A 23,932-nucleotide genomic window follows, 5' to 3' on the forward strand; every position below is an offset into this window, starting at 1 on the left:
TAGTTTCAGTGGGAAATGGCTAAAGGCAAACTTGACCCTCCTACAGAAATAAGTGGGAGTAAACAGTGCTAATGCTGCCTAGATCGTGTCCATATTTTTTTACAAATAAACTCACATTTGGATTGAAACAATGTGTTTCCTCAGCACATAGCCTTCAAAAACTCAGGGGGACTACTTCTTCTCTCCAAGGTGAAATCAGGACCACTTAGTGAAAAGGAGAAGAAATAAGGGAGAAAGAGGAGGAGTTTGTATTTATACCCTGCCTCTCTCTCCTCTAAGGAGATTCAAGGTGACTGACAAACTTATTTCCCATCCTCTCCCCACAACAGATTTGTGATGTTGGTGAGGCTGAGAGAATTCCTTAAACTCTCTGGATTTGAGGGTAGGACATGATACAAACCAATAATTAGTTCAGTAGCAGAGGCCATGGCATCAAAAAGATGAAATGATGTAAGCATGTGGGCTACATCTGCACAAGAAGCTACCTTATACTGGCTCACATCCAGCCTTTTCTTGCCTATTTCTGAGCAGCAGCAAGGACTTATTCCTCACTTGTCCTGCTACCCAAATATCTACAGATCCTAGGGAATGGTTCTAAGACCTTACTTGGTCCATGCTTACAATGCAATCCTAAGCAAAGTTACATCCTTCCAAATATGCAGAGGTGGCTCCAATCAGCTTTTCAGCTGATGCATATGGAGACAGGGATCTCCACTGATCCTCAAAAATGCTATGCTGGGGATCATGGGACATGCCGCCACAAAAGGCTTGTGACACAGGGGATGTAATAAGGAGAACATTTTTTGCCATCAAGTTGTGGCTGACATGGTGACACCATAGTGTTTTCAAGGCAATATATGTTTAGCGGTGGTTTACCATTGCCTACCTCTGAGTAGTGACTCTGGACTTCCTAGGTGATCTCCCATCTCATTACCAACTAGGGCCAACCCTTCTTAGCTTCCAAGATGTGATAAGATCAAATTAGTTTGGGTTACTCAGATCAGGGGAAAGAAGACAATTATCAGTGAAACAGATTGCTAAATCCTAGGGCTGTCAGCCTCCTAGTGGGAGCTGGAGATAACCAAAAATTTCATCTGCTATGTAGTAGGAAAGGTCTTTCTGTTCCTAGTGGGCCAAAACTGAGGAAATGTAGAAGTAGATTTGGCAGGCCTCCCACCATATCAACAAGTCCTGGTGTCCACTGTTCATTGCCCTTCTGAACAGTGGAGGGAGAAAAATAAAATAAAAGCAGCAATGTCACTGAAATTACTTTCACATGAAATCTAGAAATGTCAAGGGATTGCTCTAGGAGTCACCATAATTTCCAGTTTTACTATAGCGTTTCCAGTGATTCAAACTTCTGGTAGAATGGCATTTCACGTTGGTTGAGCCTCTAAGTGCTCCCAGACTACACACTGCTGATAGCGGCTATTTTTGCTGGCTGTAGAGCAAGTTTTCCTTAGCTCTTGCTTCCCCAGATATTGGAGACCTTAAATCTGACAGGTCCGAATTTTAGACTTACTACTTCTGGAAGAATCCAGAATCATCAGTGTGAGTGAGCCATTGAGCTCTTAGAAAAAGCCTCCCCTTATCTTTGTTTTTCTTCTCATCAGTCTTGCTTTCATTTTCTTTTTTATCTTTTCCTTTTTGGTCTCTTTTATTTTTTTAATAACAAGTAAGAGTTTCCAGTGATTCCTAGAGCTATCCTTTGTTACACTGATTGTCACATGTGTTGTCACATGCACACCCCTCCCCCAATATCTCAGCCCCTAGCCTAGGGGCTTGGCCTAGGAATCCAAAGCAGAAGTCATCTTTCACAAATTCATCCAGCTCTGTTTTGATTCTTTGTTTACTCTCTCAAGATCTCCTGTTAGCTTCAACAAGTTTACACTGCAACATGTGACATGAAGATTCAAAGGAGCAGAAATATTTTTTTTTTCAGAATAACCATATTGATATTAGGCTGATATCTGTTCGGCTAGTGAAAAGGTGTTTACTAAGGTACCGCAGGTTACAACAATGGGATTCTCTCTTGCAAGACAGCAACATGAATAAATCTCAAAAGAAACACTGTGATAAGCTGATTCACAAAACTGCTTTTTTCTTTAAAAAAAAATCCTTCACCTTTTCCTCTCTGTTGTCTAAGCTACAAATAAACTCTATTAAATTCAAGGATACAATATCTAATAAGATGCTTTCAGAATTTATCAGATGAGCAACTCACTCAAGGATGGATGCCAGCATTCAGAAGTTCCACTAGTGGGATACTGCTTCTCCTCCTTAAAGCAAGGTTGATTTTGAAGTCTGACGCTCCACTCTGGATCCTCAGCATTAACCCTGATCTAACAAACAGAGCTGGGGGGGAGGGGTGGATTTATGGGCTCTAAATGCAGAGAATCAACATGTTAGAGAGCATTGATGCGATGTCACATAAGTCATGAGAAGACCACAGGCTCAGTAACACCCTCCAACTTGGCTCCCATCCTGTTTCAAAGCATAAGGCTACTTCCTGTTGGCCTCCTTCCAATTAAAACAGTTTTGACTGCTCATATTCATAATCAACAAATTCTCTGGCTTAAGATCCTTCCCCACTTGTAGATAAGATATCATCAGCAATTGCAAAAGCTTGAAAATTCCATTTGACAGGGTCCACTTCTGTCCTTGCATGATAATAAAAGGATTATTATGTCCGGTAACCTATTTATGAAAAGGAAACAGTGTGCTCCTTTCAGAAGCCATCAATTGCTTTAATCAGGAATTGAAAAGCTTACCCTACTTTATATGCTGAGCACCATTCCAGTTGCATAAGGATTTACAATAGGCCAAAACAAAACTGGTTTTGTTGTAAATAAGAGCAATTTGTAAGGGGGGGGGGGGAACCCTGCATAATTACATTTGCACCTAAGGAGGAAAAAATGATTTACAGGCTAATAAGAATCTATAAAGTCTGTGTTAATTAAATCAGGCACCATGTCCGTGAGAATCAGAGACTTAAGACAGCCATGGTGAAAGCTGAATTAACAATGCTAAAAAAAATAAGGCCCAGCATGGAAAAGAACATTTCTGGTATTTATTTGTAGATCACGAACCTACAAAAATAAGGGAATTTACATTTAGGCTAGAAAGATTTTTGCAAAATTGGTCAGATTTTCTAGGAATCCAGTTGGAAGGAAAAATAATCTGGAAACCCAAGTAAACTGTGTGTTCTTGCATGTTCCACCCTTTTCCTTCCCTTTTCCTCTTCAGCATGCTTAACTAAGAGATGATAAAACTTGCCAAACTGGAAATCCTAGCCTCAAATTAGGGTAGGTGCCAACAAGTGGGTGCTGGCTGCAAATAGAAAGGACTACAGAAGCAAGAGAAGGAGATATGGCAGCACAGCAACGGCAGGAAGAAAAGCATCCTTCAGCTCTCTTCTGCCATCTAAATACCAGGGCCAATTTCTATAGGTGCCAAGGGTAACTGGATTTTTTTGCAGCCCTGATTCTAAAATCCTTTTGATTGTATTAGGATGGTTAAGTGGGCCCGTATCTCTATCCTCTGCAAATCAATGGGATTTAGAAATGCTTCAGTGTAGCCATCTTGTGCTCTGCTGATTAATATTCTACTGCAAGACAGGTGCAAATGTGAATCAGTTCAATCACTTCTTATATCATCTTTAAATATTCAAGCAATCTTTATCATTTAGGCAAGCATTATAGGAAGGTAAAGTTCCAATTCTCATTTAGATGCAAGTAAATATAACACAAAGGAATTTCATGAAAGACCCTAGCTGATGTTTTTTCCCCTAGGGAAAAGATAAAAACTCTAATTTGGCCTTTGAAAACCCTTTGCATTGTTTTTTTCCCCTCCAAATCTCCTTATTCAAGGTGGTATTTAGCAACCCCTACTGGTCGTCAGGCTTACAGAAGACACAATATTACACCTGGATAGAAGTCAATCAAGTTTTTAACCCCAGTATTAGAAATGTAAATTATTGTGATTAAACATATAAAAAATATCTAATTTTTAATGCAGAAAATATATATTACAGGTAATGTTCTTTTTAACTAGGTGAGTAACCAGATAACCATTGAACATTACTGATGATGTTAAATGCTGCAGCACAATGAAGGTAGAACATTGGATGAACAGGGTGCTTAGATTTCATATTCAATGTCTTTATAAAAAACAAAACTATTATTTGCAAGTGAGGCAGCCAGGTACCCAGTCCGTTATGAAGTCTTAGTTGATTTCAAGGTTTCATGTAAAACAAGGCCAGAAACTGGAGAAAAGGTATCAGGTACAGGGAGGGGGGAAATTATACAAATTACAATTCAGTGCATTAAAAGTCTTAGAAGAACTAAGCTCACTTAAAGGTGGGCAAATTTTGCTGCTAGCTTTGCAACAGCCTCTGTCGGATTGAATGCAGTTGACATAGTGATCTAGTTTACATTTTTTTTTAATTTCAAAAAATACAACACATTAAAATAGATTCAAATTTATCAAAGCTAAGCGCGACAATTAAGTAATAACGTACTCCAAGTGCGAAGGCACTTTAACACACACACAAAAAAAGGTGACGCCCAGTGGCTATACATGGAAATTGAAAGAGCTGCACGGACAATATTATTTACAGAAAGGGAGAAGAGAAGGTTCTAATCTGGCAGGGAGAGAATATTTGGATGTTACCTATTTAATACATCATTTTCACCTTTTAAATGGGGGAAGGGAGGGATAGAGAGCTAGACAGAAAGAGACTTCTCCTGACATCCTTCTACCACCTTCCTCCCCCAGAAAAGAAGGTATTTAAATAAGCTCTCTTGTAGTAACATTCATTTGTAGAAACAGTTCCTAAAGGACTATAGGAGAAAATGTAAGAAATAATTTAAAGGGAACATAGAAAAAAGCACCCATCACTCATAATTATGCCAGAATTTAAGATGTGGGAACTCTAAGGATGTGAGATATCATATTTCTCTGTCAAGTTCAGAATCTGGTTAGTTATTTTTTAAAATGATTTTTCTCCCGCAGTAAATATTCCTCATCCCTCCCAGCCTGGGCCCTTCCTCCTTCACAGCTGACTAATAGCTGTTTGTTTTTCCAGAACTTCGAGGTAGTCTGGTTCGGTCTGTAGTTTTCCTTGCAGCAAAGGAAGCTCAGGTTTTGACTGATCTGCAAAATATTTTCTAGGAGTCCCGTACAAAACCGTTTTATTTAGCCTGTCCTGGTTTTGTCGTCTCGATTCGTAGGAAGGGGCAAACTGTCGTTTGGGCAGGGTGCAAAAGTTATAATGGACGAGGCTTCCACTTGGCAGCTCTTTCACCCTCTCTACAATGTTTTGATACAACAGCTCAGGTTCCCTTGAAAAGGTCTGTTTCTCCAGCATTTCTGCTGCAGTGATTGTGAATGCTAGGCTGGCCGATTCCTCTTTTTTAGGTTCAAGATTGCTATAGCTGTATTCGTGGAGGTTCCTATAGTAAGCCACCGGGTCTCCTTCCTTCTGCATGTAGATAGGATTTTGGCACATCTGGCCAACTGGAGGTGGGATGTAATTATACACATGCCCTTCGGTTTTATCGTGCGTCTCGCTGTTGTAACACCCGTACTGCAACTGGAACGAACTTACGTCTAGGTTGTTGGCACTGCTGGGCACACTTGGCATGCCCTTCCGGCGTTTGAGAACAAAGACAAACAGGCCAGCCCCAAAACAGACTGACAAAATAAACACAACCAGCAGGCCCAGAATTAAGACAGAGAGTGGGACTTCGGTGTGCATTTCTGGATAAGAACTAGGAAAAACACTGAAGGCATGTGGTGCATCTGTATTCAGAACTGGAGACAATGGAGAAAAATCTAGCCGATTTGGGTTCTCAGGGCAGATGGCTTCCTTGCTCAGGGACTTTAGGTGCTCTCCAGCATGCTTAGCTGGTGAATCACAGATCACCTCATTGATAACAACAGGGGGTCCTGATTGCTGGGCGTTTTGCTCCGTGACTCGCTCAATCCAGTTCCTCAGCCCCATGATGTCACAAGTACAATCCCAAGGGTTTTCTTGAAGGTCAATCTGAATCAGAGCTGACAGCTGGTCAAGGACTCCTCGCACAGGCAAATAAGAGAAATGGTTGTTCCTCAGGTTAAGTCTGGTCAGAGTGGTGCCCTCGAACACATTGTCAGGCAAAGATCTCAGCAGGTTGTTGTTCAGAAATAATAGATGGAGGTTCCCCAAAGCATCAAAGGTGTGCGGCAGGATATCCTTGATCACATTATACTCTAAATAGAGGTACTGCAAGCTGTGTAGCCCTTCGAACATGGAAGGGTTCAGAATCTCAAGGTAATTGCCATTGAGATACAGTCGCCGCAAACTGGTGAGGTTTGAAAAGGCACCTTCTTGGATCACTGCAATCCTGTTGTTGCCCAAATGCAACAAGTCCAGTGAGCTGTACTCCAAGAGATCTGTTTTGTAAATCGTTTGCAAGTAATTACTGGTAAGATAGAGTTTCTTTGGACTTGTGGGTCGAGGGTGGAGATCAGAGATGTTGCCTATTTTTTTCTCTTGACAGTTGACATTCAAGCCATTGTCAGAGCTTTGAGAAGTGCAGACGCAGCCTGTCGGGCAAGTGAGTGGCACAGGGGATTTGGTCTGGTAAACCATGATTGGTCCAAATATCTGCCTGTCTTTTGACACTGTGACCCTGGGCGTTGGGCGATTCCTTGTTTTAGGTGGGCGGCTGGCTTTGGGGGCCCTTGTGGCTCCAACGGCCGAATTAACTGTTGGGGGGAATCTCTGAACATGTGTGTCTGAGTGGGCAGGGTGCTTCTCCCTCTGGTTAGAATCGCCTGCACTCTTCCGAGGACAGAGATCTTGCCTTGTGAGTTGGGTGACATCTTTGCCATGCAATCTGAAAGGAGTTTCACAAACAATCTCTCCCACAAAGACAGTGATGGTGTCTAGCCAAGCTTTGAGAGGCAGAAGGTCACAGGTGCAGTTCCATGGATTCTCCTCTAGCTGGATCTCCATGATGCCTCCAATGTGCTCCAAGACCCCAGCAAAAGGCATCATCTTCAACCTATTCCCTCTAAGGTCCAGGTGAGTCAACAGGACAAAACGGAACACATTGCTAGGCAGTGACAACAGCAGATTGTCATTGAGGATCAATACTTTCAGCTTGTTGAGCTTGCTGAAAGCCCCAGCCTCGATGGCACTGATGTAGTTGTAGTCTGCTTGTAAGTACTCCAGGCTCTCCAGGCCTAAGAAAGTGTCCTCTCTTAAGATTTCCAATTTGTTATTATTGAGGTGTAGCCTCTTCAGGGTCCGAAGACCTATGAAGGCCCCAGTTCGGATCTCTATCATGTCGTTATTGCCCAGGTGCAGTGTCACGGCGTTGGAATAATTGACGAACTCGTTGGGGAAGAGGCGCGTAAAGGCATTGCCATTGAGGAAGAGCTGGTAGATCTTGGAAGGGGGTGGCAAGAGGAGGCTGACGGTTGTAAATCCCTTGTTTTCGCAATTAATATTCAGCACGTTCTCCTTCTCCTCGCAAGGGCAGCGGCTCTTGCTGCAAATGTCTTTGGCAGGTTTGCGGCTCTCCGTCTGCGAGATCCCAGCCACTGTGAACACACTGAGCAACCAAACACCCTTCAGCATTTTTATGCTCCCGCGAGCCAAGCTTCGGCACCTACAGTCAAACCTTGAAAGGGGTGGGGGCGAGGAAGGGAAAAAGCAGAACCCCAAATTAAAACGGCCCGCTGGGAAGAGGGCAGAAACAAGGAGAGGGTTAGGGAAGTTTAGTCGGAGTTTCTTGCAGCATTCTCCCCCTCCCCCACTGTCTGGGAATGCATCCAGGAACTTTTATCCCCCACTAGGACCCTGTTTTCACACACACACACACACACACACACACACACACACACACACACACACACACACACACACCGACACACCCACACCAGAATTCCCTTCTTTACCACCCACCACACTTTGACTTAAGAGCCTCTTTAACTGCTTTTTCAGCTTTTTCAATTTGCTCCCTGACTTCTCCGCTCTGCTGCCAACTCTACCCCTTTTTGCACTCCTGGGAGGAACAGGATAGGATTGGGAGGGGAAGAGAAGGAGGAAGCCTTAACTTGCTAACAGCCCATGTCCTACTTCACGCTCACATCCTTCTCCCAGCCAGTGACATTATTACAGTCATCCCTGACCTGCCAGCTCAGCATTTCTCCAGCATCTATCCCCCCCACCCTTGTGCATGCCCTACTCCTACTGTGGGAACCCTATAAGCAACCCCTCTTCGGAGCCAGAGAAAAGCGATGTGTGTCCCCCCCCCCCCCCCCCCCCGCCAGAGCTTTGCCCCTATAATCCTTTCTTCCTCCCCACCCCGTCTCCACGTTCCTGCAGTAATCAAGAGCTGTCACCCCCGGGGCTCCCTCATTTTCACCCCAATCACTCGCTCCCCGATCCCATCAAGTAATCAAGAGCTGTAAGCAACGCCTCGGCTGGGGACCGTCGTCTGCCAGGAAAGCTGGGGTGGAGGGAGGGAAAGATTCCACGGCCGCTCTCCCTTCTCTTCTTCCTAAAGCATCCGATCTCTTCCTTACTGTCAAATGGGGAGGTGGGAAGGGGGTGCGAGAGTGATGGGATTAAGCCCCCCGCCACACGCGCACAAAAAGCCGCTGCATTTTTAAGTCGACGAACCCTGCAGATCCAGGTCCCTTATTCTCCATTTGCCCACCCCCAGATCTTCGGTATGATTCAAGGGCTGGTTTAGGATGCCTGATAGCGCGCCCCCCCCCCCCCCGCCAACATGCATCTGATGATGATGGCCCCTGCCGCCTCTTCCTATCTTTTCAAATCCATTCAAGTGTTGGGGCTTCTCAGAGAGGCGGGGATGGGGGAAAGGGAAGGAGGGAAATCTCAAGCCCCCCCTCAGAAAAGTAGATCCCCCTCCATGAAAATAAACTTCCCCAGTCCCACGATGCAGTTCAAGCACCCTCATCCTGCTCGAGGGAGGCGTGGGAAATCCGTGGGCCCCAAAGTCCGCACATGGGGTCAAAAAGCATCTCCCCCCCCCCCCCACATTCCCTCGTGCATCTCAGTTCTCGCACACCGCACTCTTTCAGTCTAATCCAGACGTCCCCCCTGTCACCCGTCCGCACTGGAATCTGTGCCTCTCTTCCAGCTCCCTCCTTTCCCAAGAACGGCAAGGTCGGAAACAGGCGCATCCCCAGTCGAAGGGCTGAGGATCGCTAGCAAAAGGGGACGACGGGGTGGGGGGAGTCCCAGGGGGGAGACGTCCTGACAGGACAGCCGGCGCTGCGGTACTCACTCATCAGGAGGAGGAGCGGCGGCATCCCTCCTTCGCCTCTGCGCGCTGCCACGAGTTCAGCATCTTCGCGGGAGGGAGCCTGGGGCTCAGGGGCTCCCCCGCCGAGCTCTGTCCGCCCCGACCCAGGGCGAGGAGTTGCCCAGCGGGGCGCTCGGCAAGCCAGGCTCAGGCGGAGGCGGCGATCGCTGCTACTGCTCCCGCCGTGCCGGGGAAAGGCTTGGCAAGGGCGGGCGGGCGGAGCGCCTGGCTCTCCGGCTCCGACGGCTGCCCGAGCACTTTGAACGGGCAGCCTTTGGGCAGGCTCGCCTTGGACCGCGCGGGGGCTGACGTCACGCGCGGGGCCGGTGTTGCTGGGGCAGCAGCTGGAGGAGAGACGGGGCGGAGACTCTTTTCCTTGCGCCCCGACCCAGATCCGGCTCCGCGGGCTCCTTTTTGGCACCGCCGCGCTCTGATCTTCACCGCCCCGCTGAAGGAGAAAGGTAATGGGAGCGGATGAGGCCCCTTCCCCTTGCGCATGGGGGGAGGGCGGGGGCGCCAGGCCCCTCCCCGAGGCCCAAACTGGACCAGCATTTGCTCCCTTCGCTTGATTCGATTGGCTCTGGGCACCTTCCTTCTCTCTCTCTCTCTCTCTCTCTCTCTCTCTCCTTTGCAGACTCTCCCCCTTCCACCCTTCGACTGGTTCGCTCATGCACATCCAAAGCCGGACTTTCCTCTGCGAACTGGCCGCCGCATGTCTCCAGCTGCGAAAATTGCCTGTGTTTCCCTAAACTTAAGGCTCACGGGTTTCGAGCTGGACAATGCATGACAATGCTTAGACCCCTCATTTAACTTATGTTTTTCCCATCCTGTCCTTCCTCCATTTTATCCTTACAATATCATCCCTTGGGGCAGGTTAACAGTGAGAGCAACTGGCCCAAGGTCAGTAATCCTGTGAGTTTCATGGCAGACTTGGTCGTTTGAATCTAAGATATCATTTATCCTGTTCCAGTGCCGTATGGTTTATAACTGAAGTTTGTAATCCTGGGCAAACATGATTCAGCATTAGCTCTGTCCAAAGAATGTATTTAAGATCTTGGATGGCACATGCAAGTTTGTTGCGCATGAAGTGGGGCATTCTCTGATAAGAATATTGCACATTGCTTACTTGAGAAAGTTTCTGGGAACTACAAAGATGTTGTGGGTTTTTCGGGTAGTATGGCCATATTCCCGTAGTATTTTCTCCATTGATGTTTCGCCTGCATCTGTGGCTGGCATCTTCAGAGGAAATGATAGGGGAAATTGACAGGGCTTATTAACTTCTGTAGATCAAATCAAATCTGATTTCTCCCTAGAAGTTAAATGACCAGACTGAGCCTGTCATAGTTTGGTCACATTTTTGAGAAAACAAGATTCACTGGAAATGACGCTGGGACAAGAATGCTAAGGAGGTAGAAGGAAAAGAGGAAAGCCTGACATGAGATTGATTGCAAAACCAAAGGAAGGCTCTTGATGATGGGACATTTTGGAGGGCACTAATTCATAGGATTGCCATGAGCAGGAAGTGACTTGATGGCACTTAACTAACACATTGATTTCATGAAGTGTCTCTGTACTTCCCTCCCCTCCCCATAATTCAATTTGCAATAATACCAAAGTCTCATGTTGTCCAGCATCTTGCTTTGGTGCTAGCCAGGTCGATGGTCTTGGCATCTCCCAGAGAAACCCATGATGGAATGGATTAAGAGTCCAACCATAGCAGAAGCTGTGCTTTGCCAGCGAAATGTCCCAAGTTTAGTGCTGGGTGCTGTGGAAGAGTCTGTGGTCCACGGGTGAAGGTCACGTTTCGGTTGCAGAAAGTCCCAGAGTCAATGGTGGTCTTTCTCCATCTGACAGCCCAGAAACGATTGCTGGTCAGAGTAGACACTCCTAAGTGGGATGGACTCAGTATCAGAAAGTTCCACCTGTTACCTGATAATTCAAGTACCTCCCATAGCCTGTATGCCTGTGGAATTCTGTGGAACTTTCATGAATGCTAATGTTTTCTCATTCTTTAAATTTGTTAGGCAAGGGTGTTAGGCAAGTTGCAACTGACTTAGGTGACCCTGTAGGGTTTTCAAGGTAACCATCAACAGAGGTGGTTTAACCATTGCCTAACTTTGCATTTTGACCCTGACATTCCTTGGTGCTTCCCATTCTAATACTAATAGGGGTGACCATGGTTGGCTTCCTAAATTGGATAAGGTTGGGTTTGCCTGGGCCATCTATGTCATATTGAATTATGGTCCTCTCTTAAAGTGTGTAGCAGTTAACCCTTCAACCTTGTGAGTATTGTGTTTTCCAGACAGTCAAGGATGCAAACCAATACACACTTACTAAAAAGTAAGTTCCTATGGAGCTTGATTAGATTTCTGCAGCCACTGCAGCACATCAGCAGAAAAAAAAAAGTCTGAGAGATTAGAAGCACAGCACATTGGAGAAGGGAGAGGACAGAAATAGAATTCATTACACACATCCAGGGATGCTCCTCTGGTAAGCAAAAGCAAGAGGAAGCTTGAATTAAAACTGGGTCTTCAACTTGATAATAGTTAGCATTTATATCACTTCGTGTTCCTTGTGATTCTTTCCAGAGGTCCTGTGCGGCAGGCAAATATTATTCTCTCCACGTAGTTTAGATGGATGACCAGGACAAAGATAAGGGCCAATTTTCACATAATGGAACACATAGGCTGAGTCTGTGGTCATCATGCAGTGTCCTTTGTAATAGCACCTCAGTTCCCTTATTGTGGTACCTGATTCGGATCATGGCTGTGACACACATGGAGAAGGTATGCACTATTTAGCGCAGTGAAAATAACCACATGAAAACTTTTGCATCGCCTCAGCTACCAAATGCAGCTACTCCAGGATGACTTTGTGTCAAGAAAATGGTGTGTGGAGGGATGGGATTTACTCAAAGCCTTTACCCATGTGTGTCACATTTGCAGTCTGAACTGGGCACCAAGTGTGAAGAAACTGAGGAACTCACATGTGATTGTTACACATGGCACAAGGTGGAATCCCCAGCCCTATCTTGTGTAGCCCATAATCCTTTCTTTTCTTTTAGTTAATTTATACCCCACCTTTCTCCCCAGTAGAAGTAGAAACTGTCAGACATTGCTTACTGAAAGCCGTGTCACACAAGCAGCGGCGTAGCGCCAATGGGATAGGGGAGCGCAATGCCCTGGGCAGAGCCACAGCGGGGGCATGGCAAGACCATAGAGGGGATGTAGCGGGGGTGTTCTTGGGTGTTTCGGGGGCATTGCGGAGTGGGGGCAGATGGTGCTGCAGCAGGGACGCAGGGCACGCGCGTGCCTCGGGGACAGTTTCCTGCACACAAGTAACAAGTTAACCTGGAGAAGCTGGATGTTAAGAGCTCAGAAGGACTTCTCTTTAGTGTTAGTTTGCAGTTATCATGTTTCCGAGAAGCTTTCGGTACAGCTCTGCCTGACCCACTGCCATCCCTGAGACTCAAAATAATCTGATATCAGTGTTCTTTTTCTGTTATGAAAGATAATTCATATCCTTTGATGTTGAGCTGTATGGTTGTGAAATGGAAAGGTCTTCTGTGCTTTAAACAGAAGGAGGAATTTTGGTACATATAGTAGTTCTATTTGCCACTGTTGGAGAACTGCATTTGTCAAAATTCCATCTTCTTCTTCTGTTAAAAGCCAAGAAACTACTTATATTTTGTCTTCTTAAACTCAAGGAAATAAGAATTCTCCTTCGCTGTGTGAATTCGGATGTCTGTCTTTTCTGCAGCTCAGTCAGAACAGAAGACCAGGACAAGGAGAATATTTACAGAGTCTCACTGGCCCTGTTATTACAGCATTAAAATTCTTTAAATTAATAAATAAAAGCCTTGAAAGATGTTTAAATAGGATTGCTCTGACCCAGGGCAATCTTGAGAGGTCCCAGCCTTTCAAGGCACTTGCAATATGAAAACTGCACGGACTGTGGAATTGTGAGACTGTATGTCTGTCCTAGGAGGTAGAGCAGGTTGCTCCAGGGCTGGAGCGAGGAGGAACTGTGCCCAGGGCACAGATGTGCCCTGTGCCCCTGCCACACCCTTGCCTGCCTCGCCCCTCCATGCCCCCACACTGGTGCATGCCACCGCCCCTGCCCCCTTTGCCCTATGCCCTTTGCCACTAAGTTGCTCTATGTACTGCTCTGTGAGATTAATATGTGCCTTCCTCCTCCAGTGACCTCCTCCGCTGACCTGCCGATAGAAGTGGTTGCTTCCCTCTATAAAAATACACAGGAATGAGAGATGAATTAAATAACTGACTTACTGTATATACTCGTGTATAAGTCGAATTTTTCAGCAGATTTTTGTGCTGAAAAAGCCCCCCTCGACTTATACACGAGTGAGGTGTATTTTAAAAAAATATGTTAGGGTTTTTATTTTTTTGGCTGTCAGGGGGTGCGGTTTTTAGGCTAGCAGCACCAAAATTTCAGGGTATCATCAGGTGACACTCCTGATTATCCCAGCCAAGTTTGGTAAAGTTTGGTTCAGGGGGTCCAAAGTTATGGACCCCCGAAGGGGGTGCCCCCATCCCCCATTGTTTCCAATGGGAGCTAATAGTAAATGGGACTACATTTTGAGGGTCCATAACTTTGGACCCTTGAACCAAACTTCGTCAAAACTGGGTGGTATCATCAGGATAATCTCTTGCTGATACCAACCAGGTTTGGTGATGTTTGGTTCAGGGGGTCCAAAGTTATGGATCCCCAAAGTGGGTGCTCCCATCTCCCATTGTTTCTTTCAGGGTCCTAAACCCTATGCATGAACAGACATCTTTTGCAAGAGTCAGAGAAGATGGGAAGTTACAGTTTTGCTGTGTAATTACTGTAGATGTGTGATTGACACTGGTATACCTGTTTATGGTTTATAGAACTGGCATGGTTCCATTGTCTGAGGAACTGGGAGCAACCTCTGCATTCAGTTAGGGGCCCTTTCTGCACAAATCCCTACGGGGGTGGAGCGGTTAATAAATCCAAATAATAAATAAATAATAAATAAATAAAATGTTTGTGAAACATTTTTAATCCCCCTCCCTTTATCACATTATGTCTGCACTCACCCCTTCCAAATGATTCCTGGCTGCCATTCTGTGATTTCTCCCTTCTTCCTCCATTTTTGTTTGATAACATTGCTTCATAGCAGAGTGATGCAGCTCTCTGCACCTTCTGCAGTCTATCCTTCAATGATCTGCCCTGCCCCGCCCCGCCCCGCCCCGCCCCGCCCCGCCCCACCTTGCCCCACCCCACCCCAACCAAAGAAATCTGCAGGGAATATCTGCAGGGGGAAAAAGGTGAGTGGCAAGAAGTGAGCTGAGAAAATGACACCAATGAGGAACTGTGGGGAAGGCAAAAAGACTTAGAAACATCTTAAAGGGACCGCACAGGCAAATGAATCTGTTTTGAAAATGTTTCAAGTAAAGAATCATTTTAAAACAGCATCCATTTTAAACATTTTGAAGCTACAAATAAAACATTTTGGGATAAAAACAATGAGGACCTTGACAGAGGAAATGTTTTATTTCCTGCCTCAAAATGTTTTGAGGTGTTAGAAAGGGTCAAAATTTATCAGCATTGGCCTGCCAGCTGTGGGTTGGGAAATATTTGAAGATTTGAGGGGTGGACCCTAGTGAGATCTGAACATAAGAATGAGCCTGCTGGATCAGACCAGAGTCCATCTAGTCCAGAGCTCTGCTATTCGCAGTGGCCCACCTTTGGGAGCTCACCTGCAGGATGTGAAAGCAATGGCCTTCTGCTGCTGCTGCTGCTTCCGAACACCTGGTCTGCTAAGGCATTTGCAATCTCAGATCAAAGAGGATCCAGATTTGTAGCCATAGATCCACTTCTCTTCCATAAATCTGTCCAAGCCCTTTTTAAAGCTATCCAGGAAAGCAATGGCCTTCTGCTGCTGCTGCTGGTCCCGAGCACCTGGTCTTGTTATTTTATTTGGTTTATTACCTGTTTTTTTTAAAAAAAATTGCAAGCTACCTTGAGCCACAAGGAAAGGTTGGGTGCAAGTGTTTTTAATTAATAAATAACATTAATAAATCATCACACAGCTCTCTTCCATAACAGAATTCAAGGTGGCATGCATATAGTGTTTCTGGTAGGTCCTCTTCTCCACATTATGCATGCCTCCTCCTCAGCTTTAATACAGTTGCTGGGGACTGTGTGCCTTCAGACCATATTCTGGAACCTCAGTGGTTCCTTAAGATATGTCCTTGTGCAAAAACCTGACCTCTTTCTTGGTAGTGGGTACAAGTAAAGGGTTTTAGAATGTGAGCCCCCAACAGTGGCATCTCCCTCCTGGCTCAACTGGAGCCCCAGGTATCATTAGTCAAGATTGAAACTCCTTCTGAGGCCAAAATAACATTAACAACAAAATCCCCCCCCCTTTTAAATTCCATATTTTGAACCTGCCCTCTGACTAAACCCAAAAGCCACTCCTGTGGCCTTTTGAAAGGCAACTAGGTGACATGGAGCTTTTGGAGAAGCTATCATTGAGTGATGTGATATTCCAATAGGACAGCTCCTACACTGCTTGTGATTCACTTCTCTTCTTTCCTGTGATGCATTATCATGCCAGAAACATAACTATCTGTGTGGTGATCTGCGAAGTTATCCTATGGAGGAGCACCATGACTAAGTTGTCAGGGAACTCTCACACTGGATTGGGTCAGAAGCAAACTAGAATTCCTTCTTGTTCTTTCTGATGTTGTTATTTCTCTAAGGTTATTATTTCTCCCTTGCTGCCCTTTATGTCTGGAACATCCTGCAGAATAACTACATAGACTGTGATAACACTCTCTTTCTTCAAAATGACCTTTCCCAGAATCTCGTAGACAACTCTTAATCAAACCCAAGTGAAAAAGGATGTGGTAACCACATCTCTATCTATTCCTCCTCTGATACCGATGTTTTCCCATTCATCCTGGCCTTATTCTATTTAGTTAGATGTTTATACCCTGCTTTTCTGCCCTATAGGGACCCAACACATTGTACAGCATTGTTTGCCCCTCTTCCATTATATCCTCATCACCCTGTGAGGTGGGTTAAGCTGAGAAGTGGCTGGTCCAAGGTCACCCAGTAAGCTTCCAGGGTAGGTTGGGGTTTTAAACCTGGTCTTTTTAGGCCCTAGTCTGATCATTAGACAGTGCTGATTCTCTGTTGCTCCCCTATTTTGAAATTGAGACTGTAAACTCCTTGGGGCAGGGAACCTGTATTTTTTCACTCATGGTAAGGCACCATTAAAGCACCATGGGCAATAATAATAATCATAAATCCTTGGAGTGTAATCCCAAGATCTGCATCTTTTGGAGAGGGTAAATTGGGGTGTGTGGTCCTTTAAAGCCCTGTGTGTCAGAGGTGTGCATACCTGTGGTTTGTGGGTCTCTCCAGCTGTGAGTGAGCTCAGCAAGAGCATTCTCCCCTGTTTCAAAGGTGTGGACTGTTCATTGCTGCTGTCACCATCTTGAGGAGCTTGTGTGCCCTTCTTCCTGTGGTAGTTGGCGTTGCCATTGTGATATTTTTATTCCTCACCCACCACGATTATTAAGAAAATAAACAGTTACTGCATTTAGCTGTAAACAGCCTGCCGCTTAATTGTACAGAGCGGAGCAAACTCCGTGCCAGACAGAAGCAAAGGGGACAATGTGAACACACAAAGGAAACAAAGAGAGGTGGACCCTGTTGTCACTGGCATCCTTTGGGAGAGCAGGAAGGGTGCACAAGAGCCGATGTGAAGGGCAAAGGGAGCAGAGAACTGGCAAGCTGCCCCAATCGCCTGCTGATGCCTCTACATTTTTGCTTTTGTCACAACATCTGGAGCTCAGAAGTAACGTAGCAAGACGTATCTGCTTCTCCTGGATGATGCCTGGGGGTGGGGAGACCAACTCGGAAGCATCCCATCCTGTGGGCTCCGTTCCAGACTGACTACCAGGAGAGTTATTGCCTCTTGGCCAAAGGCCATTTCTTTCCCAGCATGCATTTTGAAAATACACTGTGAGAAGCATCTACAAAATAGAGAAAGACCAGGATTGTTAGTGCAGAGATTAGAGCATCAGACTAAGTTCAAATCCCCTCTCTTCCGTGAAACTTGCTGGGTGACCTTGGGCCAATTACAACAGCCCAGCCTACTTTATAGGAGTATTGTGAAGATAGAAGACAGAACCATTCATGCTGCCTTCAGCTCCCTGGAGACAGGATGGGATGAAATTCTAACACATCGTTTATCTTCTTGTTAGAGATTTTTCCATTGATTAAAACACTTTCCTTTGAATTGATTATTACTTACACAATGATTTAAATAAATATGCAAGACATCCAAAAATACAACATCGGCATTTTTTTTTCTTATGTACCAACAGAAATATGAGACAGCTTCAGTAATGTAACTTGCGTGGGACACGGGGGGCAGCTGACTTGGGGCAGTTTGAGGAGGATTATAAAATAGATACAGAACATATTGTCGAAGGCTTTGTGAAACAGACTTTTCTCTGTGATACACCTCTGAAGATGCCACCACAGATGCAGGCGAAACGTTAGGAACAAAATCCACCAGACCACGGCCACACAGCCCAGAAAACCCACCAGAACCAACAGAACATATTGTTTGTTATTAAGACAACTTCACACCTAATAAAGGTTCTGCTGTTGCTGTTGTTATGAAGTCAACACTTATTTGGCTTTATAATGGAATAATTGCCATGGTCTTTCAAGGTGGTAGATGGAAAATCAGTCATAAGGTTTGTTCAAAGACTTAGAGCAGGACAGATAGAGTGGCACTATTATAGCTTCCCGCTGGACTTGCCCGCAGTCCAGTAAAGCATATTCAATCGCAAATATAGCCCTAAAACTGGAGCCCTAACATGAGAAGCTATGGCAAAACTTGCAGTGAAAATCAAAGGAGATGATAATGAAATATATTGTTATTTTATACTACTACTAGTTGCTGATCCTTCTAGACATGTCTGCCAGTGGAAATGATGGGTGGTGACTTGAAGTAGAGCTTTCTCAGTGATGCTGTCCCACATGCAGAATGTCAGAATGAGCTCCTCTGTAAAGATCACCTGTGCCTGCTTTGTTAGAATTTCACTGCCATGCTAAGACATTTTATCAATGCAGGCTTGTGGTTTAATTTTTATCCTATTCTTATATTTTTTCTCCTGCACCCCCCCCCTTTTTTTTTGGTCTGCTGGTACTTTAATGCAACGTTTTAATTGCCATTTTCCTGTGTTTTACAGTTATTACTGTTTCATTCTGCTGATTTCATCAGTAGAGTGCACATTTTAATATTGGGAAGCTAAGTAATGCCAGCTTGATGTATTAGAGCGGTGGACTCTAATCTGGAGAACTGGGTGCGATTCTCCACTCCTCCACAGGAAGCCTCCTGAGTAACCTTGGACCAGTCACAGTTCTTTCAGAACTCTCAGTCCCCATGGAGGCCAGCAAAGGCTTCCAAACATCTCACACCTTGAAAACCCTATGGGATCACCATAAGTCAGCTGTGACTTGATGGCACTTTTTATCAAGCACTCAGGCTTGGTTAGTACATGGATGGGAGACCACCAAATAAGTCTATTGCTGCATAGTGGCAAGCAATAGCAAACCACCTCTGTTCATCTCTCATCTCACATGGTCACCTAGGTCAGCTGCAACTTGAAGGCACTTTCCACCACCATTGTTTTACAGATGAAGATAGGTTTTTCTGATTTCTTTTAAACATGCTCTATTTATGTACTGTTTTAAGCTGTGTATCTTCTGTTGTGAATGCTTCTTTGGCTTGCTTCCAGAGAGATAGGTTGACAATCAATCACCTTCATTTATTTATCAATTTATTTATACCCTACCTTTCCTCGTGGTTCAAGGTAGTTTACAAACTGCAATTCAAAACGTATGGGTTAAAACATATGGAATAAAATACTCATCCAAATAATTCCCTCTGCACTGAAAGATACCCTGCGATGTGAACCCTATTAAAAGTCCAGGCGCAAAGATTGACGTTGCAGTGCTTCATTAAGAAAAAGAAGAGTCTGGATTTATATCCCCCCTTTCTCTCCTATAGGAGACTCAAAGGGGCTTACAATCTCCTTGCCCTTCCCCCCTCACAACAACACCCTGTGAGGTGGGTGGGGCTAAGAGAGCTCCAAAAAGCTGTGACTAGCCCAAGGTCACCCAGCTGGCATGTGTGGGAATGCACAGGCTAATCTGAATTCTCCAGATAAGCCTCCACAACTCAAGTGGCAGAGGTGCACCTGCTCTTAACCTCCTATGCCACTGTCCCTTACAAAAAAACCCACCTCATAGAGACAGGAGGGCTTATTTCCAGCAACACTCCTCATTGGCTTTTGGACATTTAATTGGCTATGCAGATTTTTTAAAAATGTTGCTTTGACTGCAGTTACCACCACATTATAAGGAACTTCTGAAATTAGTCTTTAGCAATCATTTTGTGGTTGGTTCCACCTCTTACAGCAGGTATTTGTCAGGACTACAATTCCCAGCATGCACCGGCTCCTGCCTTTTTCCAACAAGAGCAGGAAAACAAACTGAGAAGCTACATCCCACCGGAGGTATTTTTTGGCAGCCATTCTGTGGCTGCATCCACCAGTGTGTCAGAATTCCCAAAATTGCCCACCAGCTCAAAAAGATTGGGAGCAAGAAGACTGTCTCTAGCCTTAACACAGTTTGTCAGTGCTTGGTAGCAAGTCATTCAGCCTGTGATCAGTTATTCCAGGTATCTAGAATGCAATATTTATACCAGGTGGGACATGAACCCAATTTAATAACTGCTAGCCACGGTAGGATCTAAGCCTAGTTTTGTTTCGGAGATCTACATCGTTTGTCCACATCTTTTTTCAGAAGATGAACAGAAATAATTTTGGAGATTTAAAGGTGCTGTCGTGGCTTTGGAGCTGATCCTGTCTGTGGACTAACAGTACTTCTTCCTCTATCTCTTGGCTTCCTAAATGTTCAGTTTTTATATTTGCAAATAAACAGATGCTGAAACACTGCAAGTTCAACAGACTCCCATTCCTGCAGCAAGGGCAGAGGGCAAAATAATATACTGACTGCCTTCTTGGAAATATTGGCTTGCTAAACAGGGATGTCTGGAAAAGCCATCTCTGAAGAATTAATTTGTTTGTGCAGCTCAGAACTCTATACAAGGCCACTCCAGCCGTGCCAACTAGATTGCTAAGATCCTGTTTCCAGCATAGAAGATGGGTTATGATTTATTGAACTTGGCATTGTAAGGGCACACTGTGTTGACTCTGAGACAACCTCTGGCAGGGAACTCTTGGGCAGTCAAAAAACAGTAACAGGTAGGTATTTAGAAGTCAAGAAAACCCAAGCATCTTAGATAACCTGACCTGAATTTAATGAACTGCTGTTCAAGCACTTGCTGATGACAGCAGGAATTCTATTCATAAACAATTTTCAATGATAGCCCTAAAGGAAATGGAAGACTTTTGTGTTTACATTTATACAAGGCTTTGGTGGTACACCAAGATATGTCAGCTGGAGCTGAGCTACTGTGGGCTTTTGTGGTCAGGAATAAAGTGCTGGTAAGAGCAAGTTCTCTCCAAATTAAAGCACTTGGTGATATGTACAGCACTGTAAATTCCTTGGACTTCAGTATCTTTGGACTTCAGTATCTGTTGGAAACTTGGACTTCAGTATCTGTTGTTCAAAGACAAGAAGCCAGCAAGATGAGGAAGTTAAATGCAAGCTTCAGCATAGCAAAGTCTGTATTCTGGGGGAAGAAAATCAACAAGTCTTCCTGGGTAGCTCCTGGGAGAAAATCTTTGGACAGTTTAATTTTTATCTCAGCCCTTCCTAGATGCTTGATGCAGATGATGGTTTGCAGATGGAAATCAATTAAAATAAATAAATCAAGAGGTGAAAAAAGCATCTAGTTTTACATTACAAGAGGATTTACCATTCCAATGCACTATGAATATTGACTGTTCTTTCATATGAGAATTTGACTTACTAGCAAGTTTATTTAGTTTATTTCTTTTGTAATAAATCAAGTGCAGTTATTGTTCTTACTAGCCTGATTTTTTAAAGCCTAGTGTTAGATCAGTGTTTTCCAACACACTTTATTTTCCATTTTTTAAAAAATCTATTAATATATTCTAGCAAAATTATTGTGGTGGACACAACATCTGCCTTATACATCAGGCAACTGCCTCCCACAATGCATTTTCAAAATTTTCATTGCAAACTAAGTTTCAGAGGGCAGCCGTATTAGTCTGCAGTAGCAAAGTTAGATTTGAGCCCAGTAGCTCCTTAGAGGTTTTTAGGGGATAAGCTATTGAGAGTCTAATGAAGGGAGCTTTGACTCTTGAAAGCTTATACCCTTAAAATCGTGTTGGTTTCTTTGGCGCTGCTGGGCCTGAGTTAAGATGGGTAAGAAATGGCCTTTGGCCAAGAGGTAGAAACTGTCAGAGTAATTAACCCCTGGAATGGAGACCATAGGATGAGATGCTTCCGAGCTGGTCCCTTTACCCCCAGAACCTGGACCATCTGCAATTAGGAAGCTTTTCCTTCTGTCTTCAGCTACAATTGATGTGGCCATGAGAGGAAGCACAGGAAGCAGGCAGTTATGCCTGATCAGCACCTCCTTCTAGTGCATAATCTTCTCCTGGAGAAACATTTTGTATTGACTGTAGCATTTATATTAGATTTTGAGTCCTGGGAGCCAGTTTCTGGCTAGAAAGCAGGGTATGAAACAAATATGAGTGCAGCACAGAAACAACTTATATGTGCACCAGATTACTTGTCAAGCCATGTGCTGTGCCTTGAACAGACTCCCCAAGTAGGTGCTTGGTGAGCTCAGCATGACATATGTTTTAAAGAAGACAACAACAAAACCTTAAATGAGCTTCATTGTTAGCAGTCTGGACTTTATCTTCAATCAAAATCACCTTGAATTGCATGCAGGGCGGAAAAAAATCCAGCCTCCATAGCATTTGAATAACCTGGAGGAGTTAATTAGATTCCCCTAAGAAAATAAATGGGGTTATTCTGTGCCTTAGAACAAACAAAATCCTATATCTTTAAAGTTTCTTTCTTATTTGAACAGATCTCAATCTTCATTAATCTTGATCCAAAAAGCTTTTGAGGAGTAAAATTAGCATATGCTCCACAAATGCATGGAGTGTAAATTGATCAGTTCAGCATGAAAGAGAAACAGACTCTTCATGGACAGATACAATATGTAAAGAATGCTGGAAATGTACAGCAAGCGAAGTTTATCTGTGTTGCTTCTGAACTTCCTAGAAGCATCTGTTGGGTTGCCAATGGAAACGGGATTATGGACTTAAAAACTCTTGGTCTGATCCAAGAGACTAGTTCTTATAGATCAAATGCAAATGTTATCTTTTGAATTCATTCCGCACAGAGTCTCAATGTACGTTAATGCACACTGCACAGTTAATTTTTTTTATTTATGTCAAATCGTGGTAGTTCCAACATTCTGCATGACTATGAGGCTAAATGAGAATTTGATTTTTAGATGCAGCATCTCGTTAGGGAACTAAAGGAAATAATAGCCCAAGGCACTGCTTTTCAAAGCCACCCAATCATAAGTTCCAAGCTCTCATCATTCACCTACACTTGTTTCAGGCGTATAAATAGCTGGCTGGCTTTCCCACTGTGCTTGGATTCTTGCCGCTCTGGGTACATGAAAACAAGTGTTCCTTGTCTCCATATATGGAAACCAACAGTCAAAGAATCTTGAACCTGTGCCAATTGCACAGTCATTTTCACACATCATGTAAGGTCCTCAAAACTTGCCTAATATTCCCAGTTCACATAAAAGGAGGGACACATGCCGTGTTTGTGATGATCGATTCATATGATGACCACCAGCTGGCTTCTGTGGGGTTTTTGCACTTTACAAATTTCACATCCCATTCACAAACAGTGCTCAGGTCATGGTGAGGGGGAACGGAAGCACATGCCATACGTTTTTTCCCCACTGACAAAGTGTCATGACACACTGAATTATTTTTTTAAAAAAACAACAACAACAAATGTCGGAGAAACAAAGAATATTCAAGTTGGAGGAACAGGACAGCAATAGACAGAACTGCATGGAAAGCTAGAGAAAAAAAGGAGGCCAGGTTCTAAAGAGAATGAATCAATTACGAAATCTCATTTGGGATGTCAATGCCATGCTGGTAATGAGAAAGTAAAATAGGTTTTGTTTCTCTTTATGATCATCAGTGTTTATCTTTTGGGATTTTTTCTCCTCTCCACTGACTTTATTTCATATACTATATATATTTTAAAAGTGTTTGTGTGTGTGTGTAAACTTTGTATGCACAAAACCAGAAATTTCTCTCGGTCAACATTTTCTACCCCATGCATAATTTTATAGACTTCAATCATATCCCCCCTCAGATGTCTCCTCTCCAAACTAAAGAGTCCCAAACGCTGCAGCCTCTCCTCATAAGGAAGGTGCTCCAATCCCTTAATCATCCTTGTTGCCATTCTCTGCACTTTTTCTTATGTTATATGTTCTTAGGAATTCTTTTTTCCTTCAATATTTCTGCCTAATGGGTTGCAAATTTTTTTAAAAAAAT

General features: G+C 44.2%; 1 protein-coding gene across 1 annotated transcript; it reads right to left on the bottom strand.

Annotated features, from left to right (window-relative positions):
- Window positions 1–3,991: 3,991 nt before the first annotated feature.
- Window positions 3,992–9,562, bottom strand: SLITRK2 (SLIT and NTRK like family member 2). Its single transcript, XM_048514267.1, has 2 exons — window positions 9,306–9,562; window positions 3,992–7,670 (listed from the first exon to the last, which is right to left on the bottom strand). Exon 2 carries the CDS (start codon window positions 7,625–7,627, stop codon window positions 5,054–5,056), a length of 2,574 nt encoding a protein of 857 aa, XP_048370224.1. The 5' UTR covers window positions 7,628–7,670; window positions 9,306–9,562; the 3' UTR covers window positions 3,992–5,053.
- Window positions 9,563–23,932: the final 14,370 nt, after the last annotated feature.

Source organism: Sphaerodactylus townsendi, linkage group LG13, assembly GCF_021028975.2.
Source record: "Sphaerodactylus townsendi isolate TG3544 linkage group LG13, MPM_Stown_v2.3, whole genome shotgun sequence".
Lineage (NCBI taxonomy): Eukaryota > Metazoa > Chordata > Lepidosauria > Squamata > Sphaerodactylidae > Sphaerodactylus > Sphaerodactylus townsendi.

Coding starts and splice junctions, on each gene's coding strand:
- SLITRK2 (XM_048514267.1), bottom strand. CDS start 7,627: ATGCTGAAGGGTGTTTGGTTGCTCAGTGTGTTCACAGTGGCTGGGATC.